This window comes from Harpia harpyja, chromosome 8, assembly GCF_026419915.1.
Source record: "Harpia harpyja isolate bHarHar1 chromosome 8, bHarHar1 primary haplotype, whole genome shotgun sequence".
NCBI classification, from domain to species: Eukaryota; Metazoa; Chordata; class Aves; order Accipitriformes; family Accipitridae; genus Harpia; species Harpia harpyja.
Window position 1 is genome coordinate 36,502,605 of NC_068947.1, and position 13,374 is coordinate 36,515,978.

The 13,374-nt window shown below is 50.7% G+C and overlaps 1 protein-coding gene across 3 annotated transcripts in view; it reads right to left on the minus strand.

The window, feature by feature from the left end:
• The window catches only part of IGSF3 (immunoglobulin superfamily member 3), a 101,443-nt gene that overhangs the window by 34,476 nt on the left and 53,593 nt on the right, over positions 1–13,374 (minus strand). For all 3 annotated transcript variants that reach the window (XM_052794370.1, XM_052794369.1, XM_052794371.1), the window contains 2 exons: positions 2,852–3,262; positions 1,577–1,966 (listed from right to left, as the gene is read on the minus strand). In XM_052794370.1, coding sequence (XP_052650330.1) covers positions 1,577–1,966; positions 2,852–3,262 — 801 coding nt within the window. The remainder of the gene's footprint in view (positions 1–1,576; positions 1,967–2,851; positions 3,263–13,374) is intronic.

Sequence of the window (13,374 nt, forward strand, 5' to 3'; positions counted from 1 at the left end):
GTGCAGGAAACTGCCCACGCATTTGGGTCCAGGCACGTCTTAACCTCATGCGTGACCACATCCAAAACCAGCTTGTGGGCAGCGAGCTGCTCCTGGTGACTCGCACACTCAAAGCAGGTGTAGGCCAAAGCTAGGAAAAATCTTTCTGCCTATGGCTCATGAGACATTGCTGCATCTTCTGGTCGCAGGTCCGGGATGGGATCTCAGCAAAGCTTGAGGGAATTTGTGTTGCTACAACATGCACCGCATGCAACCAGCTTGGCCAAAAAAAGCTTCCAGCTCCCTGGGCTTTTCGATTCAACGTCATCCTGATCACCATCTTGCCACATCCATTCCTACAACACCTTTTGGGAGAAGCTCTCCCAAACTCCCATTGCTAGCGACACTAGAGGTAGCTATCAATGTTTGGTAACATCAAAAAACCCTGTTATTCTGAGCTTCCCAGAGATGTAAGGCTTTACAGCTGGTTTTTCAGAGATACTGAGTGCTGGTTACTCCTGCTGTCTTCCGTCAGAGTTATGGACACTTAGCACCCTTGAAAAATCATCACATTTGTGATTTATCAAATGGCAAGAATGAAATCTGTCTGAAAGGTGGCTGTGCCTGTAAGTACTACATTTTAGACATTTGTCCAGTGCAAGATTTCTAGCTAGAGTAATTTTCAAAGCCAAACAAATGAGACCAAATATTGGTAGGAGAGAAAAGAAATAGAATTTATTTTGGAGAAATGAGGAGGAAAAAAAAAAAACTAGAGGAAAGGGCTGCATTTACCTACAAACCTAAGAGATAGGAGACAAACATTGCACAAAATCCTCTCACAGCTACCCTCTGCTTGATCAAAGCCCACTGCCAGCGTAGCCTGGGCAACACGTGCATGGTTCATCATGCCACAGCTACCTGAGTTTCAGAGAGCAAAACAAGGAATGAGTCAGTGGACCCTTTCCTCTCACCCTGTTATTTCTCTATTTCCCACATTTGTCTGACAAACATAAAAGGCATTCAGGCAAGCCTCCAGCAGGGTTGTTTTCACCAGGGTTGGCAGACACACAGTGACCACAACAGAGCTCTATGCTGAAGAGCAACCCGGGGCTTGAGGAGCACATGAACCCTGGTTTCTTCCAGTACAGCTGTCTTGCAAAGGCAGCTGAACAACAGCCACTGAACGGCCTGCAGGAACCTAGCAGCTCTTAGGATAAACCAAGGCCAAGCCAGTCTCCCCATTACGCCCGCTGAGTACTTTAGAGCACCCAACTCCCTGCAGAGCAAGGTGAGGAGAGAGGTGTAAGGAGCAAGTCACAGGCTGTCACATGCACCTTCAGCTCAAGGACAAAACTGCCAGCTTGGTGTTATTACCAAGGTAGGGGCATGTTTCCCCACCTACGAACCTGATGCATATCCCTCCTTCTCCATCATTCCCTTCGCATCAGAAAAAAAAATCTCGCCAGTTGCCTCCACAGCATGCAAACTCTTATCCTCCCTCTTCCCCACTGCTGAAGTGTGGGCACATCGTGGCCTCACCAGCTAGCTACCCAGTAGAGCAATGGTCCCAGGAGGGTACAGACAAGTCTCTACTTACTGAGCGGCAGGACAGTGATGGGGATGTTCTTTGGCCGCTTGCTCTCCTTGTCGATGAAGTCCCCTGTCACGGTCTTCTCCCGTTCAGTCACTCGGCAGTTGTACTTGCCACTGTCCTCAAGGCGGAGGCGGTAGATCTTCAGCACAAAAACATTGTCGCTTTCTTTGGCTACCTTGAGCTGGCCCAGGGCCTCACGCTGGGCAAACTCATTGTTGAGCACTGGCACGGCATTGGGTCCCAGGCTGGCGATGAGGGAGCTGTTGAAGGCCCAGGAAATGGAGAAGTAGCGGTCGGGGATGTTCTGGGCCTCCAGGGTGCACCGAAACTCCACCGGCTCACCCACGATGTACGTCCGCTTCTCTGTCTCCAGCCGGACACTGAACTCCTTATCTGGGGAGAGACAGACCAACTTGCATCAGCATGGCAAAGCTCATCAGGAAAACCAGCACACCTCGTGCGAGGTATTTACAACTTGCTACTCCTTGCACAGCCAACATCTCTCGGACACAGGCATCCACAGGTGAAAGGGTTAGGGGCTTGCTTTTGCTGTGAGAGCCCAGATTGGCCGTGCTGCAGGAAAGACAGCTTGCTGCCCAGCATGCAAGAGCTGCAAGGCTTCCCCAGTCATAACCCTTTCCTCCAGCCTTTACTCCTGGGAGCAGCTCTGCTGTGACACCAGCATCCAGTGGCGCTGCAGGGTGTGACCTGGAGCCTAGTCCTACTAACACCCTGCTCAGCCAGGGTCAAGAGGCAGGGCCTTTGGGTATATCGGAGAGAAGAAAGAGCTCCACTGGGTCTTCAGATCCCTAGCAGGAACCTGTGCTGTGGGCTGGGAGAAAGATTTTGACTTGCAAATGGACCTTGTTTAACACAGAAGTGGTTGCTGAAAGTTTTAGTTTTATTTTTATTTTCTGCTGTGTCACTCAACTTCCTCACTTACCAAAATTCTCATTGCCTGTGCTAGCACCAAGTGCTTAAGGTGTATGTTTTAGCTCCTGTGTCAGCCCCAGATCACTGACCACATCAGGAGATGGGGCCTGCCACCCAACCCCCCTTGCTGCTCTGGTGTCCCCTGGTTGCTCTTTGCTGACATTTGCTCTGCCTGCAGGCAGCGCTTGGGCTCTCCTTTGCCCTGCTTCACCGTGCCAGCAGCCTCCCAAGTGGGGCACATGGCAAAACAGGGAGACCAGCCCCAGCCACCTAACAAGGTACTGCCCCATTTTCTGCCTCCTCCCACCACCCAGCCGAGCGAGAAAAGACAGAGGAGACACTGACCGGTGGCTTGCACGTTGACGATGGCGCCCTGGGAACGCTTGCGGGTCATGGCATACCAAGACTTGTCCGGGTCCTGGATCCACTCCGCTGCCTCGCAGTAAAACTCGCCCTGATCCGATGGGTGGAGGTTGTAGATAGTGAGCTTTGAGGTGGTCTCCCCAACTTTGTCCAAGCGAACATCCCCCGTGGCTTGCCGCTGGGCGTAGGCACTGCCAGCCCGCAGGACGAAGTCGCGGCTGAGGGAGATGACCTCCACGGGCGCCTCGCTGCCTCGCTGCCGGTACCAGGCGATGGAGACATGGCTGTGCTGGGTTGTGCTCTTAGACACCTCGCACTTCAGCTCCAGGGAGTCACGCTCCACTTTGTTCAGTGTCTGCGGGACTGCTGTCACTCGCAGCGAGTCAGGGATCACTGCAGCAAAGGGGAACGGGGAAACACAGCCCAAGAGTTAGCAACGCCAAAATGCTGAGTCTAAAGCCCAGACGCGTTAAAGGAGAGCTAGGGGGAAGGTTTCTTTTTATAGTCGTAATTAATCATTAAGTATTAGCAAAGCCCTGTTAGCTCACATCTAGCCTCCAAAAAGAGGAGAGTCGTCCCCAAAGCCCTTGGTTGGGAAAGACTGCGACCTGCAGCACATACTCCAGTGCTGTGCTTAAATTCCTGCTCAATGGTCCCAGCAACTGCACAGGGTTTTCCACCATGCCGCAGAGCAGCACAGCTTAATACATCCAATTCCCATGAAGGCATTTCTTCACAGGCAGCATCCCCTTCATCATGTGCCACCCAGCATGCTTCGTGACCCCCCTCCTGCCCACATCCTTCAGCCACTCATTAGCCCTGCACCGTGGTCTTCGGCCCCCGGTCCCTGTTGGGGCCAAGCTAAATATATTTAGTTTCTTTAATCTTCCCTCATAAAAAAGTCAGGAGATCCAATTCCCCTCTCCTTTGTTTACATCCTTTCACATTTTAATGGCCTCCTCAGGCCAAACAAAGGGGTTTCTGCATTCGGAGGGAACTGGCTCCTCTGAGGGCAGCAATGCAATTGCAACATGCCCAGAGCCTGTTCCCGGGACACAGCCACATCAAGGCACTTGGTAATGAAACTGCTGGCTACTTTTCCAGCTGATTAACCAGAGGAGAGGAAGTACAGCTGCTAAAATCAGGACAAAAAAAAATCTGCAGCCCCCCTCAACCTTGCTTGATTTTAGCAAGCTGCTTAATTTTAGCAAGAGGCTCTACTGCCAGAAGATAGACTTTCTTAAAAAGAAGCCTTTCTAGACTTCGTTGTCTCAAGAAACATCATGTGGAAAGAAGAATGCAAACCTTCTCCCCAGCTCTGCAGACAAGGCAGCGCCAGCGAGCCTGTTAATGCCCAATGGTTTCACCGCGTACCGGTGGAATATAATTAACATATCTCAGTTCAGTTTCATTGACAGCACTGGAAGGTTTGACGAAATTAGCTGTGCTGCCGAAAGCTTCATCTGTTTCATTCAGGCATGGCTACAGAATGCAATGAGCTGCAGGAAAGACAATCGCTGGCATTATTGCCAGCAGAAAAGTCAAAGCAGAAGAAAGGAAAGAAAAAAAGCCACGAGATGGAGTAAATGAGAGGGAAATCTTCCTGCATCCAGCCTGGATGGGGCCATTCACTTTTACCATGCGTTCACTACCCAGGGAATTTACTGCCCCTTACAGGGAAAGTACCTGGTAAGGCCATTTACATTGGAGGCCATTGCCCCCGTCGCCCACAGCCACATCTCCTCCTCCCTCCCTTCTCCTCCTCTTCCTCACCGGGCTCCCATCCCCTGCCCACCTTAATAGCCTCTGGCTGACCATGGCCAAGAGGCTGCCTCACTTCACCTTTCCCCCTTCCCTCCGACTCCCAAACCAGTGGTGAAAGCGGCAACCAACCTTGCTAGTTCACACTGCCTGCACGATGAGATTTAAATTTCTCATTTCAAACCTTTCTGAATAATTTCCAGAGCCACACAGCTCCTTTCTCTTTGCCCTCCAGCCACGGGATCTTATAACTTTTCTTACGTTATTTAAATAAATTAAACCTGATCATCATCTTGCTGGAGTTACTTTCCTGCTGAGCTGCTTCAAAGGCAGAGCTCCCTGCTACACCAGCCTCCACATGACAGCTTATGGGGTGAAAGCAGCTGTCCATGAAGAAAGGGTGCCCATCCTCCTTCCCCCAATTTGAGAGACCTGGGTACCCCACTGGGTGCCCGCGTGCCCTCCCCAGCCCTGTTCAGCAGCACGGCCGCTTGCTGGCTATGGGCAAGGCAGTGCCCTTCTTACCCTGGGAGCCTGCCTGGCTCTGCGGGGCGAGTACAGGGCAAGCACTTGGCTTGCCAGATGTGGAGCTGCCTGCTCCCCAGGAGTAAGGCCTGGAAGTCTGTCCAAAGGCTGGGCCTCAAGCAAACATTTGCCACGCTGTTCCCCAAGCAGATTAGAGGCTGGCACAGGCACCATTTCACCAGCTTAAACCATGACTTTGTATCTCCAGGTCATAACCTGGCTGGAGGGTTAGCATCTTTTACACCACGTGGGCAAGCTATTGCAAAATGCATTCCTGGAGAAAAATCACGAGGCAGCGGCGTGCTGTTAAAAGCTGTAATTTAACTGTGGTAACACCTGATACGGTGTGCTGCGTTACTCCTGCTCTTTTGGTTAAAAAAGCCAGCCAAGTTCCTTCTGGTTAGAGGAATCAGTAAGACCTTTTGGGTTGCACGCAGCCTTGAGGGTATTGTCTTAAATCAGCCTGGCATAGGTACACATTCGGTTGGTGTCACCTTCCTAATCAGGAAGACTAGAGACCTGCTTGCTAAATGAAAGCGCAGTTTCTGAACAATCAGATGTTGGGAGGGACAGGCAAGAGCCCTGAGCTGGCCAGACCAGCGGGAAGCCTCCATGCTTCGCACCACTACTCTCGTGCTTGGCCAAAGAGGCACAAACAACTTTTTTAGTTACACAGCAAGATGCACTTGGGGTACCAGGCTTGGGGAGAGGGGAAGCGGGTAGGAGAAAGGGGAAAACGCCGTTCTCAAGAAGCAGCCGAACGTGGCAGCAGGTCACAGCTCATTTCAGAAGCTCAACGAGCATTTCATTCTGAGTGCTGCAGAGCACCGGGGACTCCCGCAGTGGGGCCGCAGGTCTGCTGGGGCTCACGCACCACCCCAAAGCACAGACCCCACTGGCCTGCGCCGACAAGAGGGCTACAGGCATGGCTTAGCCCATCAGGCTGGAGCAGATCAGGCACGGAAGTCATGGAGAGAAAAGCAAGCAGGGAATGCTGCAAAGGCACTCGCCAGGGCACGACACCGCACGTGAGGAGGTGCGCTATCAGAAGAGAAGTTCCTCCCAAGCCAGTCACCCTGCTCAGGCTTCAAAGACATCAGTTTGCGTATCAGGACATGAGTAACTCTCTGCGTGGCATTCACCCAGGAGCCCTGGCTCCGCTGCCAGCCATCACACTGCTGAGCTGTCCGCACTCATCCCACAGCCGCCTGCTGCAGGAAGCACCAGGGTTTCTAGGGGTACTCTGCAAGCTGAGCTTCACTTGAAAGCAAAGCTCAGCTTAGATGAGAGTCATCACTGTGTGAAGGGGAGCAGGGCCACATCTGAATCGGAGCCAAGAGGGAGGCTGCAGGGCACATCCTCTTGCCCGCTCTTTCTCACCCAGCTCCTGCCTGTTTGTTCCCTTTTCAACGTGCCATCCCGGCAACCTGCCTTGCACTTCCTCCAGCATCCAGCCTTGCCTCCTTCTTGCCCCTCAAGACAAGTCCACCCCTGCAGCTGTCGTGACCTCCTGGAGGTGTCAGCAGAGCTCCCCTCTCCCCAGCATCAAGGTTAGATTTGGCAGCGAGTGGCTGGACAGGGAGATGAGCAGCTGAAAAACGCTTCCTGGGAGCAAACCTGTTGTGCTGTTGCCACCCTTGAGCCAGTCTGCTGAGCCTAACCATAGCTGACAGCATTGAGCTTGTAGTTACAGCACTGAAAAAAAGAGCACGAAATACAGCATTTCCTATTCGTCCCCAAGCCACAGGTTCCTGCAGAGGACACTGGGATAGGTACTCAGTGGTGGGTGGGCTGCTAAGCGCAGGGTGCTCGCAACCCCCGCCAAGATTTGAAAGCTCCTGAAATATTAAATGTAAATACTGCCACTAGAGGGTGTCAGGGACCCAGCTAGGGAGAGTCCCAGGGCCCTGCTGCCAGGACGAGGAGGAGGAGGGGGGAGCCCGGAGATGCTCCACTCTTGCCAGGGCAGCGCCCACGGGCATCCTCCCTCAGGAAGCCTGCACGCACAGCTCCAGCCAAATCCACCTCAAATGCACACACTTCAATAACACGCAGTCAACGACAACTTGGCGAGCTAATTAAGGCTAACTTTAGGACAAGGAACTGGCTTACAGTCTCCCAGAAAACAAGCGGGGAGCAGAGACTGGAGTTCCTGGGTCTGGACTTGGTGCACACCTTAACATGCTTTCCTCCAAGCTCCAGGACCAGCTCCATTTCCAGCAGCTCCTGGTGCCCTGCTGAACTCTACCCACACGGACGAAGATGACCCAAGGCATCTCCCTTTTCCCCAGGCTGGCTCTGGTTCATCCTTGTGTATCCAAAACCCCAACCACCTCCAAGAGGTAGGCTATCACAGCTTTTATGTGCCGGGCACAAGCCAGAGAGCTACCAGCATTTCATCTACTCCCAGGCAAGGCAGCAAACCTGCCTGAGATGCCGCTTCCTTGTTAAGCGATGCAGGCAGAGTGTCAGGCTGGGAGCCAGAGGCTCCCCAGCTTGAGCTGGTAAAACAATGCTGCAAAAATCACTCAGCACCATGGCAGCCTTACACTGCAGGCTCTTCAGGAGTCAAACAACTTACACGGGCTACCCAGCACAGTGGGACTATTTCAGAGCCGCTTTAGGACAAGCAAAACACACCAACCTCTTCTTCCCTTGGATTTCCTTATAGCTTTTACCCACTGATACTCTTTAGAGGCAACCTATGGTGCTACCCTGTGTCCGCACCCACCCACTTCGTACTACCTGGACAGAGCTAAGTTTGCCAAGCGTCAAGTGTGAACTATTTAGGATGAACAAATACATGTACTCCCTACTCCTAGGCAGCTGCTTCTGGCTGAGAAATACCGCTCTGGATTTTGCAGGGAATTAGTGCAAGAGTTATGTTTCCATCTGCCCCGCAACATCTTGTTGCCCTGCAGGGATCCCAGCTCAGCACCACGAACCTCCTTACACAACCCCTCTGGTTGTGCGTGCAAGACAGAAACAAGCTGCTCAAGAGGAACCACAATGCCAGCACCACCAGTCCAGAAGTGAGCACTGGCAGGCACCAAATGGCACCATGAACGGCACCGTGGGTGGGAGTGCGAGGCATGGGGATGCAGCATTTTGCTATTACCCTCTGCAATCTGCCAACCCTCCTGCAGCCACCCGTGCCACCCCAGGGAAGGAGGGAGGATCTGCCACCAGAGCCACCCCGATGCCACAGAAACAGCTGGAAAGGACCTGTCCTCTCCCAGACACTGCAAGCTCTCAGAGAGCCATGCTCCTTATAACCCCCTCCACAGCGCTATTGATTTCCATTCCTTACATGTGCATGCGTGTGGCAGGAGGAAGGGGGTGGTAATAAGGCAGGAAAAATATCTAGATTAGCAACATAATCCTCTCAAGCCCTCATGCCTGGCAATTAGCTATACACGCCGATCCATACCTGCTGCAGCACACCAGACACCACTCTTCCTCATCAATCAAAAGCTCGCGTAATGCCTTCAGCACGAAGGGAAACACATGCTGTGTTATGCTGCAAAACTGATGAAGACCCTCAAATGTCACCTTTGCAAGTGGACAAAACTGAGCTTTTCTGAGCAGATCATGCTGCTGGTGGTGTCCTTTGCTTGCCTTATTTTTAAGTCCTGACTAGAAACTCGCAGGTGGCCTGGGGCAGGCAGAGGAAAGCTTTGTTCCTGTTGTTGCTGCTTATAAGTTTCCCCCACTGCCCAAGGTCCTACCTGAGACCAGAATTTGAGGAGGCAAACCTACCACCCCAAGATGTACTTTCGCTGTGACTGAGGGTGTGGGGTCTCTGTGCAAAATTTTCCCTCTTCTCTTCCTTGCCTACCAAGATATAGCAAGAGGCTCCTGGTATCACGGGGAAAACATAAAGCAAGTGTTAATAATCTGGTTGGTTTGGGGATTACTATCCTTCAGTAAAGCCCCACCTGCAGTGGGAAATAAGGACAGTTAAAGACAGGTTTAAATGAAAGGCAGTTAAAAGACTACTAATTGTTTAAATGAATTAAAAAAGAAGTCATACACTTTTCTGAATTAGTCAGTGAATTTACTTCAAGTTCCTGAAAGGGTGAGCAGAACTTGCACTGTGGTCTAAAGAAAAGCAGTTGGAATATAATTTTCATCCTTGTGCAAATATTTAAGCCTTATTTTAAATGAGAAGTTGAACTATGAAGTCACTTTCAGTTGCTGCACGATTAAGAAATGCACGGCAAAGCACTAAAGTTGCTTGCAATTGTATCACTGCAGCATTCTGTGGCAAGACGAGAGAAGAGAGGAGAGAAGAGGAGAGAAGAGGAGAGAAGAGGAGAGAAGAGGAGAGAAGAGGAGAGAAGAGGAGAGAAGAGGAGAGAAGAGGAGAGAAGAGGAGAGAAGAGGAGAGAAGAGGAGAGAAGAGGAGAAAAGAAAGCATCCCAGTTTGCACGCTTGCAGCTTTTTAAAAGGGCAGTTTGTTACTGATGCAGCTGCTGGCAGAAGGCAAGAGGGGAGCCGAAGAGTTAAGTAAGACGGCATGGCAGTTGTTTCACAGAAGTAGTAATAAATCCTCCAATTACAATAGTATCCTTGTTGGTACATTAACGACTGGCTGGAACGATTATGCCGATAGAAATGCATCTCCCAAAGCAACTGGGTGAGTTCAAGCAGCCAGTGAGAAAGGGCACAGGAAAAAACAAAAGTAACTAATGCAGAGAAAAAGGAAAAAGAGAATCTGACAGAAGATGCAAAAATTGGAAATTAGGTCAGCTTTCCGACTCGGGGCCTGAACTTCTTGCTCGCTGCAGGCTCCGTTAGTGACGCACCCAGCCTGCCCCGCTCGCTGTCACCATGCTCCCTCCCAGGCAGTGGCAGAGGATCACGATGCACCTTGCTCGAGGAGCTTCCCAGCCAAACCAGAGCTGCACAGCACTCCCTAGCTGGATGGTGGAGTTACAAGCCAGCGCACCCACCCCAGGCACATGGGGCTGCAATGCTTTCCCACAGCTTCCCAAGCCCCACACGAACCCACAGGGGTTGACAGCAGGCGCCCTGTGGCCCCACCAGCAACCCCTTCCTTGTGTGCCCACGGCAAGTGTGCAAGGGGAACAGATGTGCTCAGCCCCAGCTCCAGCTTGTCCTTTACAGACCCAGAGGAGCTACAGCTTTCCCAGCTGCTTGAGAGTGCTTCAGCTCCAGGAGATAGGACAACCCCTCTCCACCTTCCCCCTGGGCTTTACTCTGGGGCTCCAGCCCCGCCAGCACTGCGCTGTTCAGAGCAGTTCTCCAACCCTCCTCCCGCGAGCGGTGGATGGTCCTCCAAAATTGCTGGTCCCCTTCCCTTGACTGCTTCGGGTGCAGTGTGGCAGATGCCGGGAGCACATTCACATCCACTGCCCCTGTTTCCTTGTGCCTCATTGTCCCTCTGCCCTCAGCTAAAGCCGCTTCGGGGAGCAGGGGAAGGCATGCTCCCATGAACAAGCTCCTTCTCCTCTTTCCACCCACCATGTCCCAAAGCACCCCAAGGAGCATCTGGTTATTAGGACAGCTAATTTAGGTGGAAAAATTCAAGTGACCTCATTAAAAGAAAAAAAAAGAAGAGGAACCAGAAAGGGGTGGTAAAAGGACAAGGTGGCACCCAGCAGTGAGAGTCATCATTTGTTCATTAAACAAAAATTAGCTGGACCATTGGTGGAGCAAACCCTGACGACAGGCAGCCCAAGGGGGCAGACCACCATGCACCACACTGACCGCTCACCTGTGGAGGCAACAACCTCTAGCAGCAAGCCAAGGTGAGTCAGCTCACAAACCCCTCCCTATCCATCTCCCTCCCTCTTCTACAATCTCACCTTTGTGAGGGTTTAGCTCTCTTGCTGATCCAAAGCACCACCAGCAAGCTACTGCAGCTTAAGGCAAGCCTAAGCCACTGCAAACATGAGGGCAGAGCACATCACCATGCACCTGTTCCACCGAGGGTTAACCTGATGCGTTTTACTTAAGAGTACTCCTGAGCTAAGAGCAGGGACATGGAAATTTGCTGTGGCTTAAACCAGCACAGGGCAACCTGCTAAGCCACAGCCTCCTGGAGCCTGCAAGACAGCCAGGGAAACAAACAAACAAAAATAACAAACCCAGCAAACATGGAGTCAAGGAGCTCCTCTGAAGCTGTGCATGCAACGCTATCTTAATGTTTTACATGTCTGAAACTGAAATTAAGAAATTATAGAAATGGGAAGCTTAGGAAATCCTCTGTTCTGCAATTTTTTAAAAGCCTTATTTCATTCAACCTAGCACACTTAGGCAGGCAGGCAATACAAAGAGCTGAACAGGGAGAGTCGTGTAGTATTGTTTCAAAACAATCAAAATGCATCTCAGGCCATATTCCCCCTGGACTATAATGATGTTTGTGGTGCTTTATAGTCAGGTGAGTCGCCCTTCTCAAAAATCAATTTTCAAGGAGGATTCTCCTCTACTTCAACTATACAAGTAAGACCAGGAGCAACACTGGAGATAAGAGTGCAAGAGCTGCTTTCAGAGATTAGTGCCCCTGTTTCAAGAGCTCAGCAGAGATCACACAGGAGGTCAAGGTGTGCACGTGAGAACTGTTTTTCCTTCATTTATGCAATAATGAAGGATTTGAGACCTTGCAAGTGCCTTTCTCCATCTGCCTTTGGGGACGTGACCTGTCCCTAGAGCTGCAAAGCCTAGGACCAGAGCTTCCAACAACCCCTTCTGGCCAGTCACTCCTTAAGCTCAGCAGCAATGATTTATTTTTGCCTCCGGGGCAAGATGACACAGATCAAGACACACTTAGGAGACAATTTTTGCAAGAAGCAGTTCTTAAACTAAGGACTCTAAAGGCTCCCAAACTGAGAATCTGAGTCCGTTCCCTCTAAAACCCACCTTCCTGCTGAACACAAAGAACGGAGCATTTCAGCCCTCACAAGAAAAGCACCGAAGGAAGCACAGAATTAGGCTTTATTCTCTATTACATCCCAAATTTCTGTTCAGCCCAGGTCTGGGTCTTAAGTTCCCATGGGAAGACAAAGTGAAAATGCTGGCATCCTGATGCACAGACAGGGAAGGAGAGACCAGAGTCGCATCTTCTTCACATGCAGATTACTGAAAGACAGAGGGAGGCTAATAAGTAGATGAGAAGTTTTGAAATCCAAGAACAAAAAAATCCCCCATACAAACTAAAGCACTGGAAATCTTTTCTTTCTCTATCGGTCCTGTTTAAAGCATAAAAACTGTTCATAACATATTATACAAACGTACATCTTCACCAGACAACAACCATCTACTGAGCCACGAATCCACATGAGCTGGAGGGATTTCTGGGAGCTGGAATGAAGGACGTTGGATCTTTTGGATATTTCCAAGCTACCTTCCTCCAACAAGGTTTTGGCAGCTCAGAACTGTTACTCTGAAGTGATGGCACTCTTGTGATGAATGAAAGGCATGGTCTGGCTCTTGCAGGATGGAGTCCAAGTTCTGCAATCACGAGGACCACCTGCTCTCCTCCTGCACTAGAGACTGTGGAAAGCAGAATTAAGACGAGTAATGCAAATTCAGCCAGTTGACAGACTTCTGCCATCTGATCAAGGTATCATAGATAAAACCAGGTAACATCCACTTCTGCAAATCTATTTTCCTGATGAGTTTTTCTTCTACTGTACTTCTGCAATTTTGCCTCTTATACGCGGCTGTGGTCATCTCTCCTCTTTAAGCTCTTCATGCTCCATGTTTCTTCTAGTTCAGGTGGCGGTGACTGGGGACAGAGGATAAGAGGGGACGTGAAATGCTGTGCTTGCAAGCATGTTTGAGACTGTGCAAAAATGTGTTCTCTTGCTCCAGTGTAGCAATCAGTTAATCTGGAAAAGCTAGTCTGGCACGCACAACTGGTTGACTTTCTGCGTGAGAGTGCTTGGCATCTTTATAGTGAAATCTTTTAATAAATGTATTCATTTTTATATTCATCGATCTGGGCATTTCAAAGCACACAGTGCTCTTCCTTTCTCCCCCTTCTCCCATTCCACCTTCTCGCAGACTTCTATGAACCTCTCTCGTTATCACACCAATGACAGATGGCCACCGTCAAATTGCTCTCCCTGCAAAAGGGCACTGTCGGCAAGGCTCGAGCAGCATCCCCACACACAGCTACACAAGGGGACATCGCTTTTCCCTACAAACCGTACTATATTTGAAGGAGTTGAGGAAGATGACAGGGCACGTCA